Below are 21,916 nucleotides of genomic sequence, written 5' to 3' on the forward strand. Positions count from 1 at the left end.
CTTATTTAAACTTCAATTTATTTTATTCCATGTGAAGCTTCGCTTTACAAGACAAAGGAGCTCATCTGTTTCTTTTTGTGGTTTTGGTTTTATGTGTATTACATATTTTTGTATTACTATTAAAAAGGTTTTTACTGTTTTGGAACGGTGACCTCTGTGCCGTGATTTTATCTTTGGGTTGGGTTTGGCACTAGACAAGGTTAGATTGTGGTAAGATTTGATAGTAGTGCTGTTTAACTTTGACTAGTTGCTGTACTCTTGTTTCTGTGCAGTGGCTGTGTTTTAGGCACCCAAATTTACAGGTTTCAGTTCTAAGGGTAATTTTTATAGGCAAAATTTATGTTTTGGGTGTTTGTGTCTTTACAGGGCCATGAAAGAGGGGGGAGGGACTTTGTAAGGCTGATTACCATAAGGGGTGTAAGCCAAACAACTCAGTCTCTTAAAACCACAACAATAAAAGAGAGGGAGTGTTGGGGAAGCATTCAGCCTGCATTGAGCAGACTTCATAGAGAGGTATCCAGTATTGGATTTGGTTAGAATTTTAGAAACTTGAGCTTAATGCCACAGTGGGGATTGGGGCATACATAAAGAATAGGAGAAAAAACAGTAGCAAAGTAAATGGAAAGGCACTGGAATGCAACTTTAACTGGGTAAGTGATAAGCAGGTGACTAGCAGCAAAACTAATATAAACAGCTGTAAAATACTGAAGCACAAATCTTGGAGCAGAATTCACAATACTGCCACTAATGCAATCTCACCACAGACAGGAAATTTAACATTAACAAGGTTTATGGGAAAAATAAAGTACTGTAATAAATGACTAAGTGAGGGGTCCAATTTGGCAGTAGTTCATAGTTCTGCCTTAACTGCTTTTTTCATTGCACTGTATAGATGTATATTAAAAAAAAAAATCCTTCAAAAACTCAAACCTTGCACTAATGCTCCAGATAATTTACCTGCTGAATTCTTACAACTATCCGCAATTTCCGTTGTTTACCCCATCAGTATACTCCATAGATAAATTCAGAAATCCCTTGTACCACTTATCTAGAAAAAAGCACATGTTCTCCCGCTCCATAAAGGTGGCAGTAACTGACATCTCCAACTTCCAAGCCATTGCTACCCCTCCCTCCATATCCAAAATATTAGAAAAATGTGTCCTTACCCAGCTTCTTAACCATTTAGTTAATAACCAACTTCTTTCCCCTACCCAACATGGTATTAGGCCAGGCCACAGTACTAATACAGCTCTCCTATCCTTAATGGACACCGTAAATAGGGCTCATGATGCTTGCTTCACTGTCTCTTCACTCTTCCTCAATCTCTCAGAAGCCTTTGATACAGTATCCCATCCTTTTTCTGCTCACCAAACTCTCTAATTTAGGTCCCTCACCCCCACCCCTGTACTGCTTCTTGGACTATCTCACTGGTAGAAAACAATCCACAAAATGACAGCAATCCTACTCACCCTTCCTCAACATAACCACAGGAGTACCCCAAGGATCCATATCGGGCTAACTTCTATTTAGCTTTTTCAGTAATAACTTCCATAACACCCTTACTCAAGGCACTGTGATCCAGTATGCAGAAGATTCTACAATCTGCACTGACAAATCCACTTAAGTTACAGCTGCTAACCCAACAAGGCTTTACATCTACTGAAACTTGGATGTCAAATAACCAACTTGCTCTAAACCCCAGCAAGAATAAACTTCTATTCACCCCCCAAAAAAACCTACCCCATTAAGAATGAATTCTCTGTTCACTCGCAGAACAATACTATTATAGAAGTTGCCTATAGCACCAAACAGGTTTTCATCAGTGATGACACTTAACATTCAACCTCCATATCCGCAGCAGCAACATTAAAACAAACTCATCAGAAACTGGGTATCCTCTACAAACATCATTTCCTCAGTCCCACTGCAAAAAAGCTCTAGCCTCCTCCTTTCTACTACCATTCCTATTATATAGAGCCCCTATCCTCACTAATATCTAGTTCTTTCTCAAAACCAAACTTGACTCGTTACAGTAAAGCTGCCAAATTTGCAAGTGCAAAATTCTCAGCACTTCACTGTTCATCTTTACAGCAACTAAATTGGCTTGAACTACCACATTATCTCACTTACCTGCAGTTAACTACTGCACATAAAATTATATGTAAACCATTAGCTTGCCCTTCTCTGTCTTTATTTCACCCAAACCGACCTCTCGGGTCTGAACTCAAAACATTACTCAAAGTAGAAAAACACCATCTCTGAGCTGGTCAAATGCTCTGTTCTTTTACTCTGTCTAAACTTTGGAATACACTCCCAATCTTCAGTCACTTCCATCTGTAATCCTGCTCTTTAAGGAGTCCCTTAGACAACATCTCTCCTCAGACTGGCTATGCTCATGCCAAAATAACTCACTAAACACTACTCCTACTTTAACCCACTTCACTTTTGTGTGGCTTGCTGGTCTGCCAACTAACTCTCTACAACCAGACCCCACTTCCCATGTCTGTTTCCTTCACTCCAGTCCATCTTTCACTGTCTTCTGTTACTAACCACCAGAGCCATCACTCTGTCTTGACAACTTCCTGTACTCGCACCTCAAGTCTCTAGCAGTCAGCATCTTATCCCATATGTGTAAACCCCCCGCAATCTGTAATCTCTAAGCGGACTTTTGTCTTGCATAAAGTCCTTAACAATGGTATTAATGTAAATGGGTAGTATGTTTATAAATCTGAACTTTTTGCTTGTACTATGTTTAAGGATGTTACTGTACAATACCTGTTAACCCTGGTATGTATTCGTATTTGCACCTGACTTGTTAAATGTGTGTCCAAGCTTGTTACTGTATAATACAGGTTGGCTTTGGTATGCATTAGTATTGTATCTATTTAATTGTACATGGAGCTTTTCTCCCTGGCCTCCACTGAAAATGCCCTCACCTAGGCCTAGTGGACCTTCCCAGTAAACAAATGCAGTAACTGTGAATGATGCCTACAAGATTAAGGCCCAGACTGGTTTTAAATGCAAAATTCTAGGTTTTACAGATAATTCTATTTATGAAGACAGTGAAGTATTGATGCATAAGAAATGCTAAAACCTTCTATTACATGCAGCTTCATTTGTAGTTGTGATAAGATGATTTACGATTAAGGTCCCAGAACAAACTAAAACAAATGCAAACAGATACTTTTTGTACTTTTTGCCTTTTTTTACCACGTTTTAGCCAAAAATGTTATCACCACACAGGTCACTATAAGAACAACTTAAAATTAAGGGGAATTTAAATAAGTTTCATTCTTCACCCAATCCTTGACTGTGGGTTCGGTTCTGAACCTCGGGAACTGACTGTGCCATATCTTTCAGCTCACGCTCTCCAAACTCTGAAGTAAGGCACTACCCATAATGCTCCTCACAAAGATTACCTCAGATCTCATTTGCCACTTCGCAGACCAGATGTGCTCTTTCATTCTGTCGAGCCTTGGTGCTTAATTATCGTAAGTGATTTCTAATTTTTTTTATAATTCTGTTTTCTCTCATCGTTCTTTAAAATCTTTGTAATTCTTCCTGCTTCTCTTCTTATTGTAATTAACTTTCTTTTATTGTCTTAATTCTGCTGTTGGTAGACTGTCCGATACCATCATTGGTACTCCTTTACTCCCCTAAATACCTTTAAAGTTACTCTTTAATACCATTGCTGGTATTTTTCTTTCCCTATCTTTTACTATTAAAAAAAAAATTCCTTTCACCCTTCTGATTATGGCAGATCAACACAACAAGAGAAACTTTCCCCTTCATAACATTCAAAGGGCACCTCCAGGTTCAAGGGGTGTAAGGGGTCTATATTATAAGATCGGTTGAAAACACTGAATACCACCCCCCCCCCGCGCTACTTAAGTATACCAACTACAAGACCGCACTACATTGCAGTAAACGGAAATCTTCCCTTATGGAGCTTTCCGTTTGCACGTTTGATGTGCGCTTTCGCTATTCTCGTGTTGACAATATCAGCTTTTATATGGTCTGCTTTCGAGAATATAATATAGACCCAGTGTAAGAAATGATGGCAAAATGCCCAATTTAGATGGGCATTCCCGGTGTACACTGTCTTGGAAAGATTAATTTACAGGAGAATTGTGCAGTTTGTCACGAGTTTTCTACCTGTACTTTAGCAGAGAGAGAGAGCTAATTTTGAAAAAGCTTCCTAAATCTACCTTCGAGGCCATCTCCAGAGTCCAGGAAGAAAACTAGTACTTCATCATCATCTTCTCATGGTTCAAAGAAAAGACCTTCCTGTGTTCCGAAGTCCTTGGAACCGTGTAGAAAAATGGCTAAATCTTCCTCTGTACTGAAGAGTTTATCTGCGCCAGAGGAGTTGACTGCATCTACTAAATTGGCTTCAGGGCCGACAGCTTCTCCCTCGGTACCTACTTATACATCTGTACCTAAGCAATCAGGGCTGCCTGCGCTCCCAAGAGCTTCCTACTTCCCATCTTTGGACCCATTTAGAGATGCTCTATTTGTGGAAGTGAGACCCCTGAGATCTCCTTCCACTGCATCTCTTCGATCTACTAAGAGTCTATCCGAGGCAGCTGTTATGAGATTGGTGGTCCGGCTACTTGTGGCGAGAGGATTTTCCTCTATTCCAAGCCAAACCGATATCAAAACTGTCCATCCTATGACCCCCTCATACCATAATCCAACTCTTATTGAGCCTTCGATCCTGACTCTCCTGGCTCTGTTCTGGTAGCGTCTTCATCTCTGATTATGAGAACTGCCTTGAGTATCTCTGAGCTTTTGGCACTGGAGACCTCCCGGGGTCGAGGGACTCTGGTCAGGTTAGAGATGCATGGTACCTTCTCTGTTCTTTCGGAACAGACCTTCTCTCGGCCCTTGTAGTGTCAACCCAGGCTTCTGTTCCAGAGGTGGTCTCCTCAGTGCGGGGTGTGACCCCGGTTCCGAAGGAGTCTTTCGTTTCCGGGCTCCTATCCCGCTATGGGGGGGTGGGGCTGCCTTCCGGACTATGGGGAAGGCATTATCCATTCGGGATTCTCGGTCTTTGCCATCCCAGTCTGGACAGATTTCTACTTCCTCTCTACCTGAGCTACCATTAGTCTCACCCCCGAGACAGAGGGCAGAAAAGTCCCAGGTGACTCCCACTTTAGTGGTGGTCTCTTCTGACATTTTCCTGGATCATCCCCCCTCCCACCGAGGAAGTCCCTATGCTTAGAAATACTGAAACAGAGGGGTGGCTGATCATCCATTCAACCTTCCTTGGAGGAATTAGTATACCTGGAGGCTTTTTATGCCCAGCCTTCTACTTCTTGGATCTCTCTGCTTACTGATCATATTAAATTGATTGCTCAGTGGATGTGGAAAATGCCAGACCTCCATAGAGCCAATCGTTAAGAGACCTGAATGGATATTATCGGCACCCAATGATGAACCACATTGGTCTAAAGGGATTCGTGTTGACACTGTGGTGATAGCGGATGCCACCAAAAAGGAACTCGCTGAAGTGTCCCACTAGCCATCCTCCTAACAAGGAGTCTAGGACTTCTGATAGATTTGGAAATAGTGTTTATGCTTCACCAACCTTGGTCCTTAAGGTCCTTAAATTATATGGCACGGTTTACAAGATTACAGAGATTTGATTAAAGCGCTTTCATATACTCTCTCTGGAGCAGTGGCTGAAGGGCTCAGGGACTGAGTTTCCTCTCTGCTTGCAACCCTTGATGCCATTTCTAATTCGTCCATGAGGCTCATTGCATTATGCAGCTGAAGGGATGACCAGGGTAGCGGGTTCAGGCATTGCCATTAGAAGGCATTCCTAGATGCGCTTGTGTGACTTTGCAGAACCATTTAAAGCATCATTCATCAATGCTTCTTTTGATGGACCCACCCTTTTTGGGCCCCAAGGTTAGACACCCTAGCCAGATGTGAGAAAGAAAGACCCTATCTGCCGTAGGCATACGTTTCTCCACTCCACAGAAACCTTATTCTAGGAATTAAAGGAGTGGGAGACTGGTTTAAAAAATCTAAAGGGCCTTCCCAAGACTCACGAGGCAAGGACTTCCCCCAGGGCAGAGGGGGAAGCAATGGATGACGCCATCCTAGAGGCAGAAATGGACCGCAAAATCAGGGGTCCGGAGAATCTTTCTCTGGAACTTCCTGTCAGCATCCCTGAACAGAGGCCCGATTGCCTTCTTCTGGAGGCAGCCGAAGGGTGATTATCCTTGCACCTACATGCCTGGCAATTGATAACTTCAGACAAATGGGTGCAGGGGATAATATCCCGAGGTTACAAAATTCCATTAGTTGTAAGTTCCCAAACCCAAGAAAACACTCTCGGATGTTCCACCCAATCAAAGGGAAGCTGCAGTCTTAGAAATTCAAAAACTGCTCGAAAAAGAGTCCTCCAAAAAGTCTCACCAGACCAAATAGGATCCAGGGTTTACTCAAAATTCTTTTTAGTGTCCAAAAGAACAGCGGACTGGAGACCCATTTTGGATCTCAGCCAGTTCAACAAGGCTGTCCAGCAAACCAAATTCCGGATGGTCTCTCTAAATCCATACTTCTGTTATTAGAAAAAGGAAACTGGATGTGCTTTGTTAGACCTCCAAGATGCTTATTACTACATAAAAATGGAAAAAAAAAGCTCCAGGAGGTTTTTGCGTTTCTGGCTAGGAGCCAGTCATTTTCAGTTTAGAGCACTGCCTTTTGACCTCACCACAAGCCAATAGGGTGTTCACCAAATGTATGGCAGTAGTTGCAGCTCATTTCAGACTGCAAGGTTTTCGAGTCTTTCCATATCTCGACGACTGGCTCCTCACTGATATCACCAGGCATCTCTTAGAACAGGCAAGAAACTACACCATAAATATTTGTACATCTCTAGGCATAACAATAAATTTGGAAAGTCCAGCCTTCAGCCATCTCAGCAACTGGATTTCATTGGTGTTCATTTAGACACCGTCTCAGGGATTGCGTCTCTCCCTCCAGAAAGACTACAACGCATTGGAGTCCAAGTCATGCAAATTCTCCAGAACAGCAGGGTTTCAGCAAAACTTGTTCTTCTAACCTTAGGCTCCATGGCTGCATCAATCACTCTGGTTCCTCTAGCGAGGTTTCATATGCAGTGGTCACTAGCATCTCAATGTTCTCTGATAAATCAACTGATGTCTCATCTAGTTTTGATTACCAACCATTGCAAACAGTATCTCAAGTAGTGGCGATCAGATCAGATTCTCTTGGACCGGCCGTTCATTGTTCCTCAGCCCCAAGCCATCGTGACCACGGATGCTTCCCAAATTGGGGGGGGGGGGTGACTCTGTCTGGGAAAGACGGTCCTAGGCATGTGGTCCCAATTGGAGGCCATCTTGTACAACATTGTTCTAGAAATGAGGGCAGTGCTGTTAGCATTGCAAGCATTCAAAGATGCCCTCCCTCTCTGGACAGTAGCAATTCAGACAGACATTGTCGGTAGTTTGGTATATAAACAAACAAGGGGGAATCTAATCTTTACCCACTGTGTCGAGAGGAAGAGTTTGGCAATGAGCAGTCTCTTCCGGCCCCTTTCTGATAGCAGCGCACATTCCAGGATGTTCCAACGTGACTGCAGACAAGTTGAGCAGGACTATTCTCATGCCTCACGAGTGGTCTTTCAATTCTGTAGTGGTGAATAAAAATATTTTGCCATTAGGGCCAACCTTGCTGTGACCTCATTGCCTCTCCCCTGAACAAGTGGAGAAGTTACTTTGCCCTAATCAACCCTGTGGGGGAGTCGCCCAGCAACGCTCTTCTGTACGACTGGCCTCCTGGTTTGTGCCTTTCCCCTGACTCCTCTCATATTGGAATTTCTAAAGAAAGCCAAGTGGATGGAGAATTCAATAATCCTCATTGCTCCCTTCTGGCCTCGACAAGTTTGGTTTCCCTTCCTTTGGCATCTGATACGAAAACCATAGATTTTGGATCCAGTTTCAGATCTACTAACCCACCCAGAGGGCATGGTTCATTTCAAGCTCACTGCATGGCTCTTCCAGTTTTTGAGATTGTTTTTTTGTATTTTGGTGCTTCCTTGAATCCTTCAGCTGCCTTCCTAAGGTATTTTTGGAGTTGGCTTCTCCAATTCCCATGATTGCCAGGCATCCTTTCCTTTTTTTCTCATGTCCAATGCAGTAGTATTGCTCTTCAGAAGTCTTCTACTAGAAAACTGCATCAAAGCAAATGGAAGAAATTTTCTAGATGGGCCTTTGAATAAAGGACTGGATCCTCTTATTACCAGACCCATTCATGAAGTGCTGGATTTTCTAACTACACTTTGTCATTCCAGTTCCTCTGCAACTATGATTAAAAGTTCATCTGGCAGTGATTTCAAATTTCTGTTCAGGCTTGGATGACTCTTCTCTAATGTCAGTCAAGCTTTGTAAAGCTTTCTTAAAGGGACATTTAAAGAACCAGCTTCCCCTTGGGATCCAACTAGTCTTCAAGCTCTAAGACCCCATTTAAACCATCAGCATCTTGTGACTTGAAGTTTTTATCCTGGAAGACGTTATTTTTGCTGGGTATTACTTCTGTAAGAAGGGTTTCTGTGCTGCAAGCACGGTCTAATCTTCCATAAAGATAGAGTTGCATGCAGAACAAATCCATCCTTTTTACCAAACGTAGTCTGACTAAAACATGAATCAGTCACTACAATTACTAGTCTTTTTCCCTAATTTCTTTATCAAAGGGGACTTATGCCCTTCATTTACTAGATGTTTACAGACAATTGCGTTTTATCTTCGCATAGCTAAGGAAATTAGATAATTGGATCAGTTATTTATAGCTTTCTCTTCCTTCCGTATGGGTAATCCAGTTGCTAAAGTTACTTTAGCTAAATGGCTGAGACTGTATCACTTTCATGTATCATTTTAAAGGACTTCAACTTCCCAAACTGGTTCAAGCCCATTTAACAAGAGCTGTGGCGACATCAGCAGTTTTTTGCACCAGAGCTTCTCTATATGACATCTGTGCAGCAACCACATGGTCTTTTCATAATACATTTATCACTCATTATGAGTTGGATCAAGTCTTGAGGGGTCGAGCATCCTTTGATTCTATGGTGCTTAGGAATATTCTTCAGAGACTTCCCAAGTCTAAGGTAGCTGGGGATTCTGTCCTACTGTCAATGATTGATTGGGTGAAGATTAACAACATCAGGTAAGGAAGTTATATCTTACCATAATGTTCCATCTGTGTTGGTGATCTTCACCAATCCTTGACACCCCCACCCCATCTTGACACTCGTAGTAGACCGGATTAATCCTCAGCTAGTTTCCCTTCAAGGACTTGTATATGGTCTTTGTCTGTATATTTTCTGTACTTTACCACATTTTTATTTTTCTTTATTCTACTTATGGGCAAACTCGATCTGAGGTAATCTTTGTGAGGAGCATTATAGGTAGTTCCCGGTTTGAGAGTTTGGAGAGCACGAGCTGGAAGATATAGCCGAGTCTGTTCTGAGGTTCGGAACCAAACCCACTGTCAAGGATTGGTGAAGATCGACAACACAGATGGAACGTTATGTTAAGACATGACTTCTTTTTTTTTCTCCCTTTTGATGAAAAGCGTATTTCTCACACTTTTGGGTTTTTCACGTCTTCTTTTGGCTTTTCTCAGTTAACAAAAGATCCAGTTCTAAAAGTCTGATCAGATGAAAGTGTTTGTCTTCATGCTGTCTGTAAGAAGGTCCATGTTTGGTAACACAGCCTCCCTTTGTCCCCAGTTTTTAATTTTCCGGTGCCCTCTCCTTGCCTTTTTCTTTTACCATTAACTGTCATTAACTAGGGGAGAGAGAGAGGTGGTTGCAAAATGGCAAGAAGGGTTCCAGGCAGCATGAGAAAGTTGTTTGCTTAGTGCTTCTAATGTTTGTTGCAGAAACCGTAAAGGTTGCAAAAGTTGTTACCATATTGGAGATCTGTTGTGGTATGCAAGTGACATTAGTTTGTTAGAATTAAAACATCAGAAGAGTGCACAGTGTCTGAAACAAAAATATTTTGCTGGAGAAATGAGAGCTCTGGAATGGATGTACTTAAGGTTACCACCTCAGGTCTGGTGCTCAGTCCTAACCTCCAGTCACTGTTTCTGTGGAGTCTGCATGATTATCAGTGTTCCATTTTCACCCAAAGTCGTGCAGGTTGATTGACCTAAATTTTCTGTGCCTTGTGAGCCAAGTCATAATGACTGTTGGAGCTGAATTTTTAGCAGTCAGAATAGCTACCTTTGAACTCTTAACTTCCCCATTTTGATTTTCTTGAAGGATTATGTCTTTGTGGCATTTGCAAGTACTCAGATGTTCATCGTGTTACACTGCTGCAGTCATTACACTTGGGTTATCCTGCCATTAGGCGGTTCCCCAGTCGGCCTGAGTTCCAAAGTCTTGGTCCGGCGTCTGTTGCTGTCGCCTCTTCCCTGACGTCAGTGCAACAGGGGTATATAAGATGCAGCCGACGCCATTTTCTTCAGTCTTTCTTGCCGCGCGGTGCCCGAAGCAAAAGCAGTTCGCAAGTGCCGGTTGTCTCCTGAGATTTTCATTCCGAATCCAGAACCGAAGTCTTCTACAAAGCTAAGTACCCCGTTGGGGAAACTTGTTCTTGCCTCAGACCGATGTCAGTAAGTTAACTGTATTTTTTGTGGGAAGCAAATACCTCATAAGGATTTCCATTCCTATTGTATCCCATGCCTAGGCCCAGACCACGACGTCACTGGTTGTTGGTTTTGTGCTAGGTTTAACAAGCGCACTGTTAAATGTTGGTTTGATTTTGCCCAGCATTATTTTGGTAGAAAATTCAATTATACCATGCCGTTGGAACTTCCGACGACCGTAATACACAAAAAGTGCAAAGACAAGGATAGGCATCGGAGGCCCAAAACTGACGACGAAGCCTCTTCTAGGCCAGTTGCCGGTTCTCCGGTTTTCAGCGAGACACCTTCGCAGCCCCTGATGACCGCTTCTGTAGAACCACAGGCCGCCTCTGACTCCCACATGGAGATGGCTGGGCCTTTGGATGCACAAGTTATTCAGCCTACCGAGACTAACCTTTCAGAGGGGTCCGGAGTAGCTGAGCAACCCACAGCTTCAGAAGGTGTCTTCAATCATACTCAGTTAAGCATTAAACCCTCAGCTAAGTCTAAGCCTCCTTTAAAATCTAAGAAACAAATACAGCATTCTCCAGGACAGGCCTCCATGCCTAAGAAACAAATGCTCAAAATGGCCGAAGACCTAATCACTCTGATCAGGGGGTCCCATCCCCCTCCTGATAAAAGGCCTAGACAGGATGCAGACTATGACTCATCCGACCAGGTGTCCATCTCTTCTGATTCATCCTCAGACCTAGGATACTCTTTACCCGCTTATGAGGATTCTGATGCTGAGGAATCAATTATATCACCCTCACCGCCTGAGGACTACTCCTTTGGGGAAACCCTTCATACCATGAGGGAGCATTTCCACTGGGAAGGCCAGGATTACCCAGAATCCAAGAAAAGGCTCAGAGACTTCCTTTTATTACCTCAACACAGACCCCTTGCTATTCCGCCAGTGTTAGATATTGTGGATGATCTGTATACTGAATCCAGCTTAAATCCTGATTTCTTACCTCCAGCCCCTGTTAAACCTGACAGATACTAGAGTCCCTGACTCGCATAAATTTCTGTATAAAAGCCCTGTAGCTGACCCTGTAACCATTTCTCAGGGACCCAAAGGAGTTAAGGCATCATCAGCCAAGAATCCAGTTACCCCTGACAGATTCCAGAGCATTAGACAGAGGGGGAAAGAAAGTATATACGTCTGCAACTTTAGCAATGAGAGACTTAAATTGCCAGTTTCACATGCTAAAATATCAGCAATTCTTACTGTCTCAGTTAAAACAAAAAATGCTTCCAGAATCAGAGCCTCCTAATTTTAAAGAAATGCAGGATTTATTGCATGCAGCTGAACAAGTGGGAAAGCATACTTTGCAATGTGGTTTTGATTCTCTAGAGGCTTCCTGCAGAGCAGCGGTTACAGGCTCTGTCATAGGAAGACATGCTTGGTTAAAAGAACATACGTTACCAGATCATGTTAAAGCAAAATTATTGGATGCACCTTTGCAGCAGGATGTGTTATTTGGAGTTAAGGCAGAAAAGTTATTAAAGAAAATGGAGGATAAGGCAAAATCTATGCAAACGCTGAAGGATTTCTTACAGGTTCAGCCCCCTAGATTTAGCAGAAACTGGCCAAGTAAGAATTGGTCCTTTCCAATTACAGACAGACCTCAAAGGGGAAGATACAGACGTCCAAGAGGTAGAGGTCAAACACAAGGTCCTTACAGGCCTCGACAATGGGTTGCATCAGGCCAGAAAGAAGGGGAAGACAGGCCCCAGCCATAATAAAAAGCAGCTCCAATGACTTCCCACTACTGCTGCCAAACAAATTCCTCTTGGCAGCCCCCTTGGGAGGAAAACTGGCACTCTTCTACCACAATTGGCAAATGATCACCAAAGACAAATGGGTTCTCAACATTGTATTTCAAGGTTACAGGTTCCACTTCAACACTCTACCAAGGTTAAAAGGAATGCCAAATCTGCCACCAATTCAATGGGCAGAGGCTCAAAAACAAATTACAGCACTCATGATATGAGCACTATTCAAAAGGTACCATCACAGGAGCAAGGACAAGGATAAGGATTTTACTCCAGACTCCTTCTGGTACACAAAGGACAAAGCCTGGTGGCCCATTCTGGATCTTTCATCTCTAAACACTTACCTGGATGTTACGAAATTCAAAATGTTGACACTACAGCTTCTTCTTATGCTGGGCAAGAAAGCTTGGCTCGTGACTTAGGGACATGCAGGTATGCCTCCTTGAGGTCCAATCAGACAAAACTGCAGAAGATACCTCAGATTCATAGCTGGTTCACTGCACTACCATTTCTTTGCACTGCCATTTGGCTTATCTAATGCGCCCAGGGTCTTCACAAAGTGCCTGGCATCAGTAATTGCATTTTGCAGACAGAAAGGAATTCAAATTTTATCCGTACCTGGACGACTGCCTGATTCAAGCAGAGAGCAAGGACATTCTTCTAAAGCATCTGGCGTTTGTAAAAAAGTTAAGTTGCCTGGGGTACACAGTAAACGAAAAGAAATCAAAACTAGTGACCTCACAAGAGATTATATTCCTGGGTGCCAACTTGAACACAACGGCCCAGATGGCTTATCTCACGCCAGACCAGCAAGAACAACTGACTCAATACTTTCAATTGATGGCAACAAAGACCCAACTCCTTGCAAGAAAAGTTCTGCAGGCCTTGGGTTACATGGCATCCTGCATACTACTAATTCCATATGCCAGACTGCATATGTGGAAACTACAATGGTACCTAAAGAATGTATGGTCTCAACACTGTCAAAGTTTGGAAACAGTTATGCCACTAATCCCTTGCCTTCAACAGGAGTTTCAATGGTCGGCTCAAGCTTGTCACCTCAACAAGGGACAGCATTTCACACAACCCACAGCCAGGCAAACACTGAGAAACAGATGCATCTGATTACGCCTGGGGAGCACACATGGCAGGCAAATGTATTCAGGGCACGTGGCCCGCAGAACAAATGCATCTTCACATCAATCAAAAAGGGATGCTAGCTGTACAAAATGCCCTTATAGCTTTCAAGGACCTGCTGCATCCAGGACAACTACTGCTCAAGACAGAACACCACAGTTATGTGGTACATAAACAAGCAAGGGGGCACTCGCTCCTACCCCCCATTCAGACAAGCCATGACCTTGTGGAACACAGCTATAAATCTTCAAGTTAATTTGCAAGCACAGTTCCTGCCAGGAGAGAAAAACAGACTGGCAGACGACTTAAGCAGAAACATCATGGATCCCCACGAATGGGAATTGAATCCACAAATATTCAGAATGATAACACCGAAATGGTGGAGCCCGGACATAGATCTTTTTGCATCCCCAATAAACTGCCAGCTACAAAAATTCTGCACAAGGAGTTACCATCCACAAGCATGGAAAGTGGATGCCCTCTCATTCAGCTGGGAGAACCTACAAGTATACGGTTTCCCACCACTGCCTCTCATGCCAAAGGTACTCATAAAAGCCAGGCAAGAAGTGCCAAAGATGATCCTGATTGCACCAGACTGGTCACGCCAGCACTGGTACCCAATCTTAAGGAGCTTAGCACAAGAACCACCCTGGATTTTGCCTCAAATCCCACATCTGCTGACTCAGCACAACAATCAAGTACTACACAGCCAGCTAAAGACCTTAAACCTAGCTGCATGGAAGATTCCTTAGTCAAGCAAGCAATGCCTCTCTCCAAAGCTGTTATGGATGTCATTCTGGAGGCCAGAAGGCCTAGTACCAGGAAAGCCTATTCGGATAAATGGAAGAGATTCTGTGCCTGGAACCAAGCTCACAGCCTTGACCCTCTTGTCCCAAACATTCCTCAGATACTACAATACTTAACTGAGATGCTGGACAAAAGCCTCTCCTTCTCATCCATCAAGATCCACGCCTCTGACATCTCTGCTCATTACAACACGGATCCACCAATTTTCTCTAATCCTCTGTTAAAACAGTACCTCAGAGGGGCTAAAAACATAAGACCGCCCCGTAGAGCACCTACTCCAACTTGGGACCTCAACTTTGTTTTGGAAAAACTAACTTTACCTCCTTTTGAGCCAGCTAACACAGCAGAATTAAAATATATCTCTTGGAAAACTGCTCTGCTCTTGGCAATAACATCAGCATGAAGAGTTTCAGAATTACAGGCACTAATGGCAGTGGAACCTTTCCTCATTTTCCACCAGGGCAGGGTGTCTTTAAGAACTAACCCTACGTTTATGCCAAAGGTGGTATCCAGTGTGGCTCTAAACCAAACTGTTCACCTGCCAACTTTTTATCCTAAACCACAGAATAAAGGGGAGAGACTACTGCACTCTTTGGACATTCACAGGCGGTTACACTTCTACTTGGACAAAACCAAAGCTTTCAGAAAATCTGAGCAATTATTGGTAGCATATGTTGCAGGAGCACAGGGAAAAGTAATTTCAAAACAGACTTATTTCAAAATGGATAGGACATTGTATAAGTTTCTGCTACATATACCATGGAAAACCTGTACCTAGCAGCATTAGATCTCACTCCACCAGGGCAACAGCCACTTCAACTGCCTACCTCAGGGGAGTACCTACCAAGGATATTTTGGAAGCGGCAACTTGGAGTTCTGTACATACCTTCACCAAGCATTACCATCTGCCTCTGTACTCTAAATCCTGAGCTGGCTTCGCCACTGCAGTGCTGCAGGGCCTTATAACCACCCCTAATGCCTTATAGAACCAGCCACTCTACCTCAGCTTTGGGAATCTACCCAAGTGTAATAACTGCAGCAGTGTAACACGATGAACATAGTACAGTTTTGTACCTACCAGAAATGTAGATGTTCGAGTGTATACACTGCTGCAGTCCAGGTTACCCTCCCTCCTTCCCCTCTTACTGGCTGGTATGTACCTTTTGTCTTCTATCCTTACTACCTATGGGGAGTATTTGCTGGTAGCTGTAAGTTGTTTTTTGCTTTTCTTATGTAAGTTTTATTAGCAATTGGAATTGCCTACCTATTTAGAGGCACCTGACATTTGGGGCAAGAAAAACTGAAGAAAATGGCGTCTGCTGCATCTTATATACCCCGGTCGCACTGACGTCAGGGAGGAGGCGACGGCAATTGACGCCGGACCAAGACTTTGGAACTCAGGCCGACTGGGGAACGGCCGGACGGCAGGATAACCCAAGTGTAATGACTGCAGCAATGTATACACTCTAACATCTACATTTATGGTAGGTACAAAACTGTACTTTTTCAAATGGTTCTTTGCCAGGATCTACATTTCCCTCCCATCTGCAAATGGGATACTAGTTAAAAATCTATATGCAGAACTCCTAAATTGCAGCTAGGTGTGCTGCATGTTTTTTAACTTGTATCCCATTAACCCATTGTTTGGACAGACTGTGCCTCTTCCCCCTGTTACCTTGATTTTTGTGTAACAGGTGTAAAAGAATGCCATTTCAGTTCAACTTTCTTCTTTAGTCCATTTGGGTGTAAGAACTGCTGCTACACTGGACTGCCTTGTTTTTCTGTACTGGATCACCTTTCCACCCTTCCTCCCTTCCTGCCCTGAACTTTTATGATGGAAGGGATTTTTTGACATCATTGTGTTATGCTGGAAGAGGGGAGAGTCCATTATGCTGAAAGGTTTGCCCAGTGATTTGGCTTTGCACATTGCAGGTGCTTGAAGGATTTGGTGCTTCTAATTACTCGTGCAAGAATCCCCAGGGATAGGGATATTCATCCTTTCACTGACAGTAAGTTAGAAGTTATCTTTTAAGATTGGTAGAGGGAAGCTAGAAAAGATCACATAAGAAGTTTTCAGGGTCACTGTTCTTGTGGAGATCTGAGCCTGTCTCTTGGCTTTCAGAATTGTGTTCATGTCATAAACTACACATTTTAACATTTTTTTTTTGTTTTATTAGTCTCTTGTAGACATGGCACCGAAGTACATCTTGGAACAGTTTCTGCAGCAGGAGCTTCTCATTAACATCACTGAACATGAGGTAAGTAACAGTCTGTAGGGAAGGTTAGACTAATTAACTGGCTGTTCTAGCAAAGCCATTTATCTTCTATTGCCTTTACACAGCTGTGTGCCACTTTAAGCAAACTTGTCATTAGCCATTTGTTTCTAGTTTCTGTAAAATTTTCCATGCATTTCTTTGTTTTCTAGTGAACAATTGAAAGTCTTGGTAATAGAGCAAATGGTGAACTGTTCTTGCACTGAGGATTGAAGTTTTGTAGAGCCAGGAGTCTAGAAAAATTGCATCTTATGTAAATTTTCATTCATTCCTCAACAGTTGGGTTCAGATCTGATTTGGCCATTATTTTAGCTTGTACATAGGTAGGTACTAGGCTATTGGCCCTAGGGCCTATATAAGCCTAGCCAAACGGTACTCTGGCTTTTGCCACCCAAGAAAATTATTTTCCTGTGCCCCTGTCAAGCAGAGCCATAGAAGTGATCCCCGGGGTGAATTTCCCATCTCCTATCCAATAATCAAGATTTTTCTTGAGTGCTAATGAGGAGCTTTGTTTGATATAGATAGGTAGTTTGTTCCAGAGTATGGGAAGTGTCTGAGATGGGAATCTATCCCTCCAGCATGTTTTGTTTATTGTGGTGACAAGGTTTAGGTCCCTAGAGTGTGTAGCTCTGAGGGATTGGGATTTCTTTACGTGGCACATGTCCAACAGCTCTGGGTTTGACATAGCTTTGTATGTTAGGCAGAGATGGCCTCTGAGTAGGCGATATGCGACAGAGTAAAGCTGGAATTTTTTGAGACTGTCTGCATAGGGCATCTGTTTGAGGCTAGTAATCCTCTTTGTGAGGTTTTTCTGTGGCCTTTCCAGTTGTTGTAGATGTCTTGTGAGGTACATACCAAAAGGGGCGTTGTACTCTATAATGGATCTAATGAGTGATGAGTAGAAGGGAACAATGACCTCTTTTTTTTCCTGGATGAGAAACCTTTTTGTGATGAGGTGTGCCACGCAGAAGGATTTCCTGACTACTGTGGTGATGTGATTACCAAAGGTGAGACTACTGTCCACCTGTGTCCCAAGGTCTCATCACACTTTTGGTGTTAAGTAGACTACCGCCTATGTGGTAGTTCATGGGTACAGAGTTTTTACGAAAAGTGATGACAATGCACTTTTTGGCATTGAGCTTGAGGCCATGGCTTTGACACCAGGCATCTGTCTCAATGAGGCCCTTTTGTAGGATGTCCACATAGTTAGGAGATTTGATTATGGCTCCTAGTTTGCAGTCATCTACGAACTTTGTTAGCCAAAGACCTTCTCTGTTAGCCTATACTTCAGAGAAGTAGATACCAAACAGGAGAGGACCTAGGACTGAACCCTGTGGTACTCCACTTATCACTGGTCTGAAGTTGGATTTATAGTCTGCTACTTTCACAGTATGGGTTCGGTCAGTGAGCCAGTTGGCAACCCGTCTTGTGACATAGGGATTTATAGCTAGTTTAGTGAGTTTGTCTAATTCCAGAGTGGGGGATGGTGTGGAAAGCCTTGGCGAGATCTAGATGGGCTTTGTGTACCACCTTACCCTCATCTACAGCTTTGGTGACCGCTTCAAAGAAGTCCATCAGGTTTAGGAAACATGATCTGCCTTTTACAAACCCGAACTGGGTAGGGTCCAGAGTTTGGAGATTACCAATGTCTTTGAGATTACCAATGTCTTTGAGATTACCAATGTCTTTGAGATTACCAATGTCTTTGAGATTACCAATGTCTTTGAGATTGCCAATGTCTTTGAGATTGCCAATGTCTTTGAGATTGCCAATGTCTTGGAGATTACCAATGTCATTGTTTATAAGTTCCATGATACGCTCCATAGCCTTGCAGACCAGGCTCGTCCGGCTAATGGGGTGGTAGTTCCCGGGTTCCGTGGTGGCTCCCCCTTTCTTGTGGCCACTAGAAAAACTCTTGAGCTCCTCCCTTACCCATTATGCCCCATCTCCTAACATACCTCAGATCTTGTTTGCCGCTTTAGCGTTTGGACGTGGTTGCTGTAAGCTGTTGAGCTTGCTATTCTTTTTTGAGAGACAAGTAGAATTTTTTTCCTGTTACTTGTTAGTCTAGTACTAATAATCTTAAATGTTTTTTTTTACTTTTATTTTATTGATACACAGTGTAAGAAAGGGAGGTATTTATTTTACCGTAGTTTGTTTCTTTCCTTTCCCTTTTCTTGTATGGTATTTTTCTATCTTGGCAATTAAAAAAAAAAAAAAAAAAGTTTTTCTTATCTCTATGTACTTTATTTTACAGAATGTCTGAAAGGGGTCCAGTTGGATTCAGAAAGTGTCAAGAATGCAGACTCAAATTGGCGTTTTCTGATATGCGCACCTTGTGTGTACTGCCTAGGCCCACAACACCTACAGGTTGACTGTAAAATCTGTAAAACTTTCAATCCGCTTGCTATAGCAGATAGAACAAACTTATTTTGAAAGGGCTATTACCCTCTTCTTTTTCAGTAGCTCTATCTGAGGCTCAACACCTCAAACAGAAACTCAAGCAGCCACCTATGAAGCCTTCTGGTCCTTCGGATCCTTGGCTTCCTTGTGTGATCCAACCATGGAACCACCAAGAAAAGTGCAAGAAGATGGATTCAAAGACTGCTCCTACCCAATCTGCTTCAGGTAGCAGAACATTTTCCTCAGATCCAAGTCTCTCAAATCTGAAGCGGTTACCAAGAACATCTTCTCCCTCCATAGATCCGGTGCTATATAGAGTACCTTCCCCTTTTCTGGAATCCCGCCTGCACTCTAGATCACCATCAGTGACATAATCTTATTCTAGCAGAAGTTTGACCGAGGCAGATACTGACAGAATGATGAAGTTTCTTTCGGCACAGATGCAAATGAGAGTTTTCTCAGCACCTACCTCTTTGGGTCAGGAAGCCCTTATCACAACACCCCTTCTCGTATCTGACCTATGGTTTCAGAGCCCTTGGATCAGTCTCTTTGGAACAGTCTAGGTTGGATCTGAAGATCATAGTATCTTCGGCTCTGAGGCTTTACCGGAGTTCACTGGCTATGACCGTTTCTGATCCAGATGACTCTTGGAGCAAAAGCATGCCTGTCAGATCCGAGGTATTAGAATTAACTTCAGAGTTAGATGTTGGCTCCGACCGCTGCCTTGGGTAGATTGCCTAAGGGGCAGGGAGAGTCAGTGGGCTGGTAGCTTGGCTTCTTGGCTCTGTCGACCTTCTCTCTGGAGCACTCTGCCTTTGAGGTGTTGGAGAGTGTTCTTTGCTTCGGCAGGATGGATTGTTCTTCCGTCACTCTCATCTCCTCTTTGAATCTTGTATGTCTGCGTGTCTTGAGCCCCATCATTCCACTCCACAGGGATAGCCATCTCAGTCTCCAGGCTACCCATCAGAGTATTACTCTTCTGATACTTCTCCAGAACAGCCCACCAAAGAAGTCTGTAGGAAGAGGAAGTGCAAGAGGAGGCACTTTGACTCCCCAGTCACTGAAACCTGTTTCTCCAGTGACCAACTCCTGTGAGAAGGATCCCCAACTGAAGACATCTCATTTGGAGATATCCTAGAGATCCGGAAGTAGAGGGGTGGGTTTGTCCACTGATATCCCTTCCAAACAGGAATCTATATTCCTGGAGGCCCCTGGGTATGACCCATTTATATTCTGGGTGACTTTGCCTGCCGACAAGCTCATTTGCCTATCTTTAGGCAGGTGTGGAAGGAACCGGGCGCAGTTGTGTGGAAGGAACCGGGCGCAGTTGTGTGGAAGGAACCGGGTGCAGTTGTGTGGAAGGAACCGGGTGCAGTTGTGTGGAAGGAACCGGGCGCAGTTGTGTGGAAGGAACCGGGCGCAGTTGTGTGGAAGGAACCGGGCGCAGTTGTGTGGAAGGAACCGGGCGCAGTTGTGTGGAAGGAACCGGGCGCAGTTGTGTGGAAGGAACCGGGCGCAGTTGTGCGGAAGGAACCGGGCGCAGTTGTGCGGAAGGAACCGGGCGCAGTTGTGCGGAAGGAACCGGGCGCAGTTGTGCGGAAGGAACCGGGCGCAGTTGTGTGGAAGGAACCGGGCGCAGTTGTGCCAATCCCCAAGAGACCAGATTGGATTTTGGCATCACCTGCAGGAAAAAGAAATTTGGAGCAAGGGAGTTCCAGTAGATGCCATGATCATGGCGGCCAGCAAGAAAGAATGCACAAAGCAGAGTTCTTCTGTCCATCCCCCTAACAGAGAGTCTAGGGCGTTGGACAGGTATGGGAAATGTGTGTATGCTTCAGCTATATTTGCCCTCAGGTTGCTGAATTATTTGGCACACTTCATTAGATTACAGAGGGATGTGATTTTAAGAACTTTCATACTCCTTGTCTGGGACCAGTACTCCTGAGGGGGTCAGTCTTCTATGGTCTTGCAGTTGACTACCCTTTTATTGATCTCCACTTGTCTCCCATGTGGCTGAAGGTACTGCAAGGGTGACTGCTTCAAGCATTTCTGTTGGGTGGTATGCTTGGATGCGATTGTGATTTTGTGGAGCCCTTCAAGTCTTCTTTAATCATGCTTTTTTTGGAAGCTTTGTTTGGCCCCAATGTTAAGGACACACATTTCAGGTGCGAGCAGTATGGAAAGACCCTCTTTGCAATGGTCATATATTTAAACTCTTCAAAGGACCTTTTCCAGAAATCAACGAGGAGGTCGGAAAATGTGGTTCAGGAAGTCCCAGGGTCCTGTCCACGATCCCCATAGAGAGTTCCCCAGGAGCAGAGGGGGGTAACCTCGAATTGAAGACAGCACTCATTAAGCAGAGGAGGCCTCTAGAATCAGCAGTTCAGAGATTCCTTCTCCGACAGACCCTATCAACGCTCCAGAAAGGAGGCCAGATTGTCTGCCTCTGGAGGCAATGAGGGTCATTTATCCCTGCACTAGAGCCTGGCTAGACATTACAAAAGATACTAGATTGCAGAGGATTATTTACAGATGTTATATCATTCTTTTTCCCGTCACCGCAACATGTATGCATTTTTCCTTGTGTTCCACACAGGCCAGGGAAAGCAGCAGCACTAGAAATACAAAAGTTTCCAGAAAAGTCATTCAAGAGGTCCTACTAGACCAAATAGAATCTAGAACTTACTCAAGATTCTTTAGTTTAAAAAAAAAAAAGACTAGACTGATTCTGGATTTTAGCAGTTTGAACAAATCAGCTCAGAACACCAGGTTTTGGATGGTCATGGTTCAGTCCATTCTGCCCTTTTTGTGCAAAGATGACTGGATGCGCTTGATGGACCCTTCAGGGTGTATACTGT

The 21,916-nt window shown here is 43.7% G+C and overlaps 1 protein-coding gene across 1 annotated transcript in view; it reads left to right on the top strand.

Annotated features, from left to right (window-relative positions):
• POLR2E (RNA polymerase II, I and III subunit E) overlaps positions 1-21,916 on the top strand; it is a 503,098-nt gene that overhangs the window by 287,193 nt on the left and 193,989 nt on the right. The window contains exon 3 of the mRNA XM_044054811.1: positions 16,560-16,640. Coding sequence (XP_043910746.1) covers positions 16,560-16,640 — 81 coding nt within the window. The remainder of the gene's footprint in view (positions 1-16,559; positions 16,641-21,916) is intronic.

Source organism: Protopterus annectens, chromosome 13.part0 (assembly GCF_019279795.1).
Source record: "Protopterus annectens isolate FY-2018-M chromosome 13.part0, PAN1.0, whole genome shotgun sequence".
NCBI lineage: Eukaryota > Metazoa > Chordata > Ceratodontiformes > Protopteridae > Protopterus > Protopterus annectens.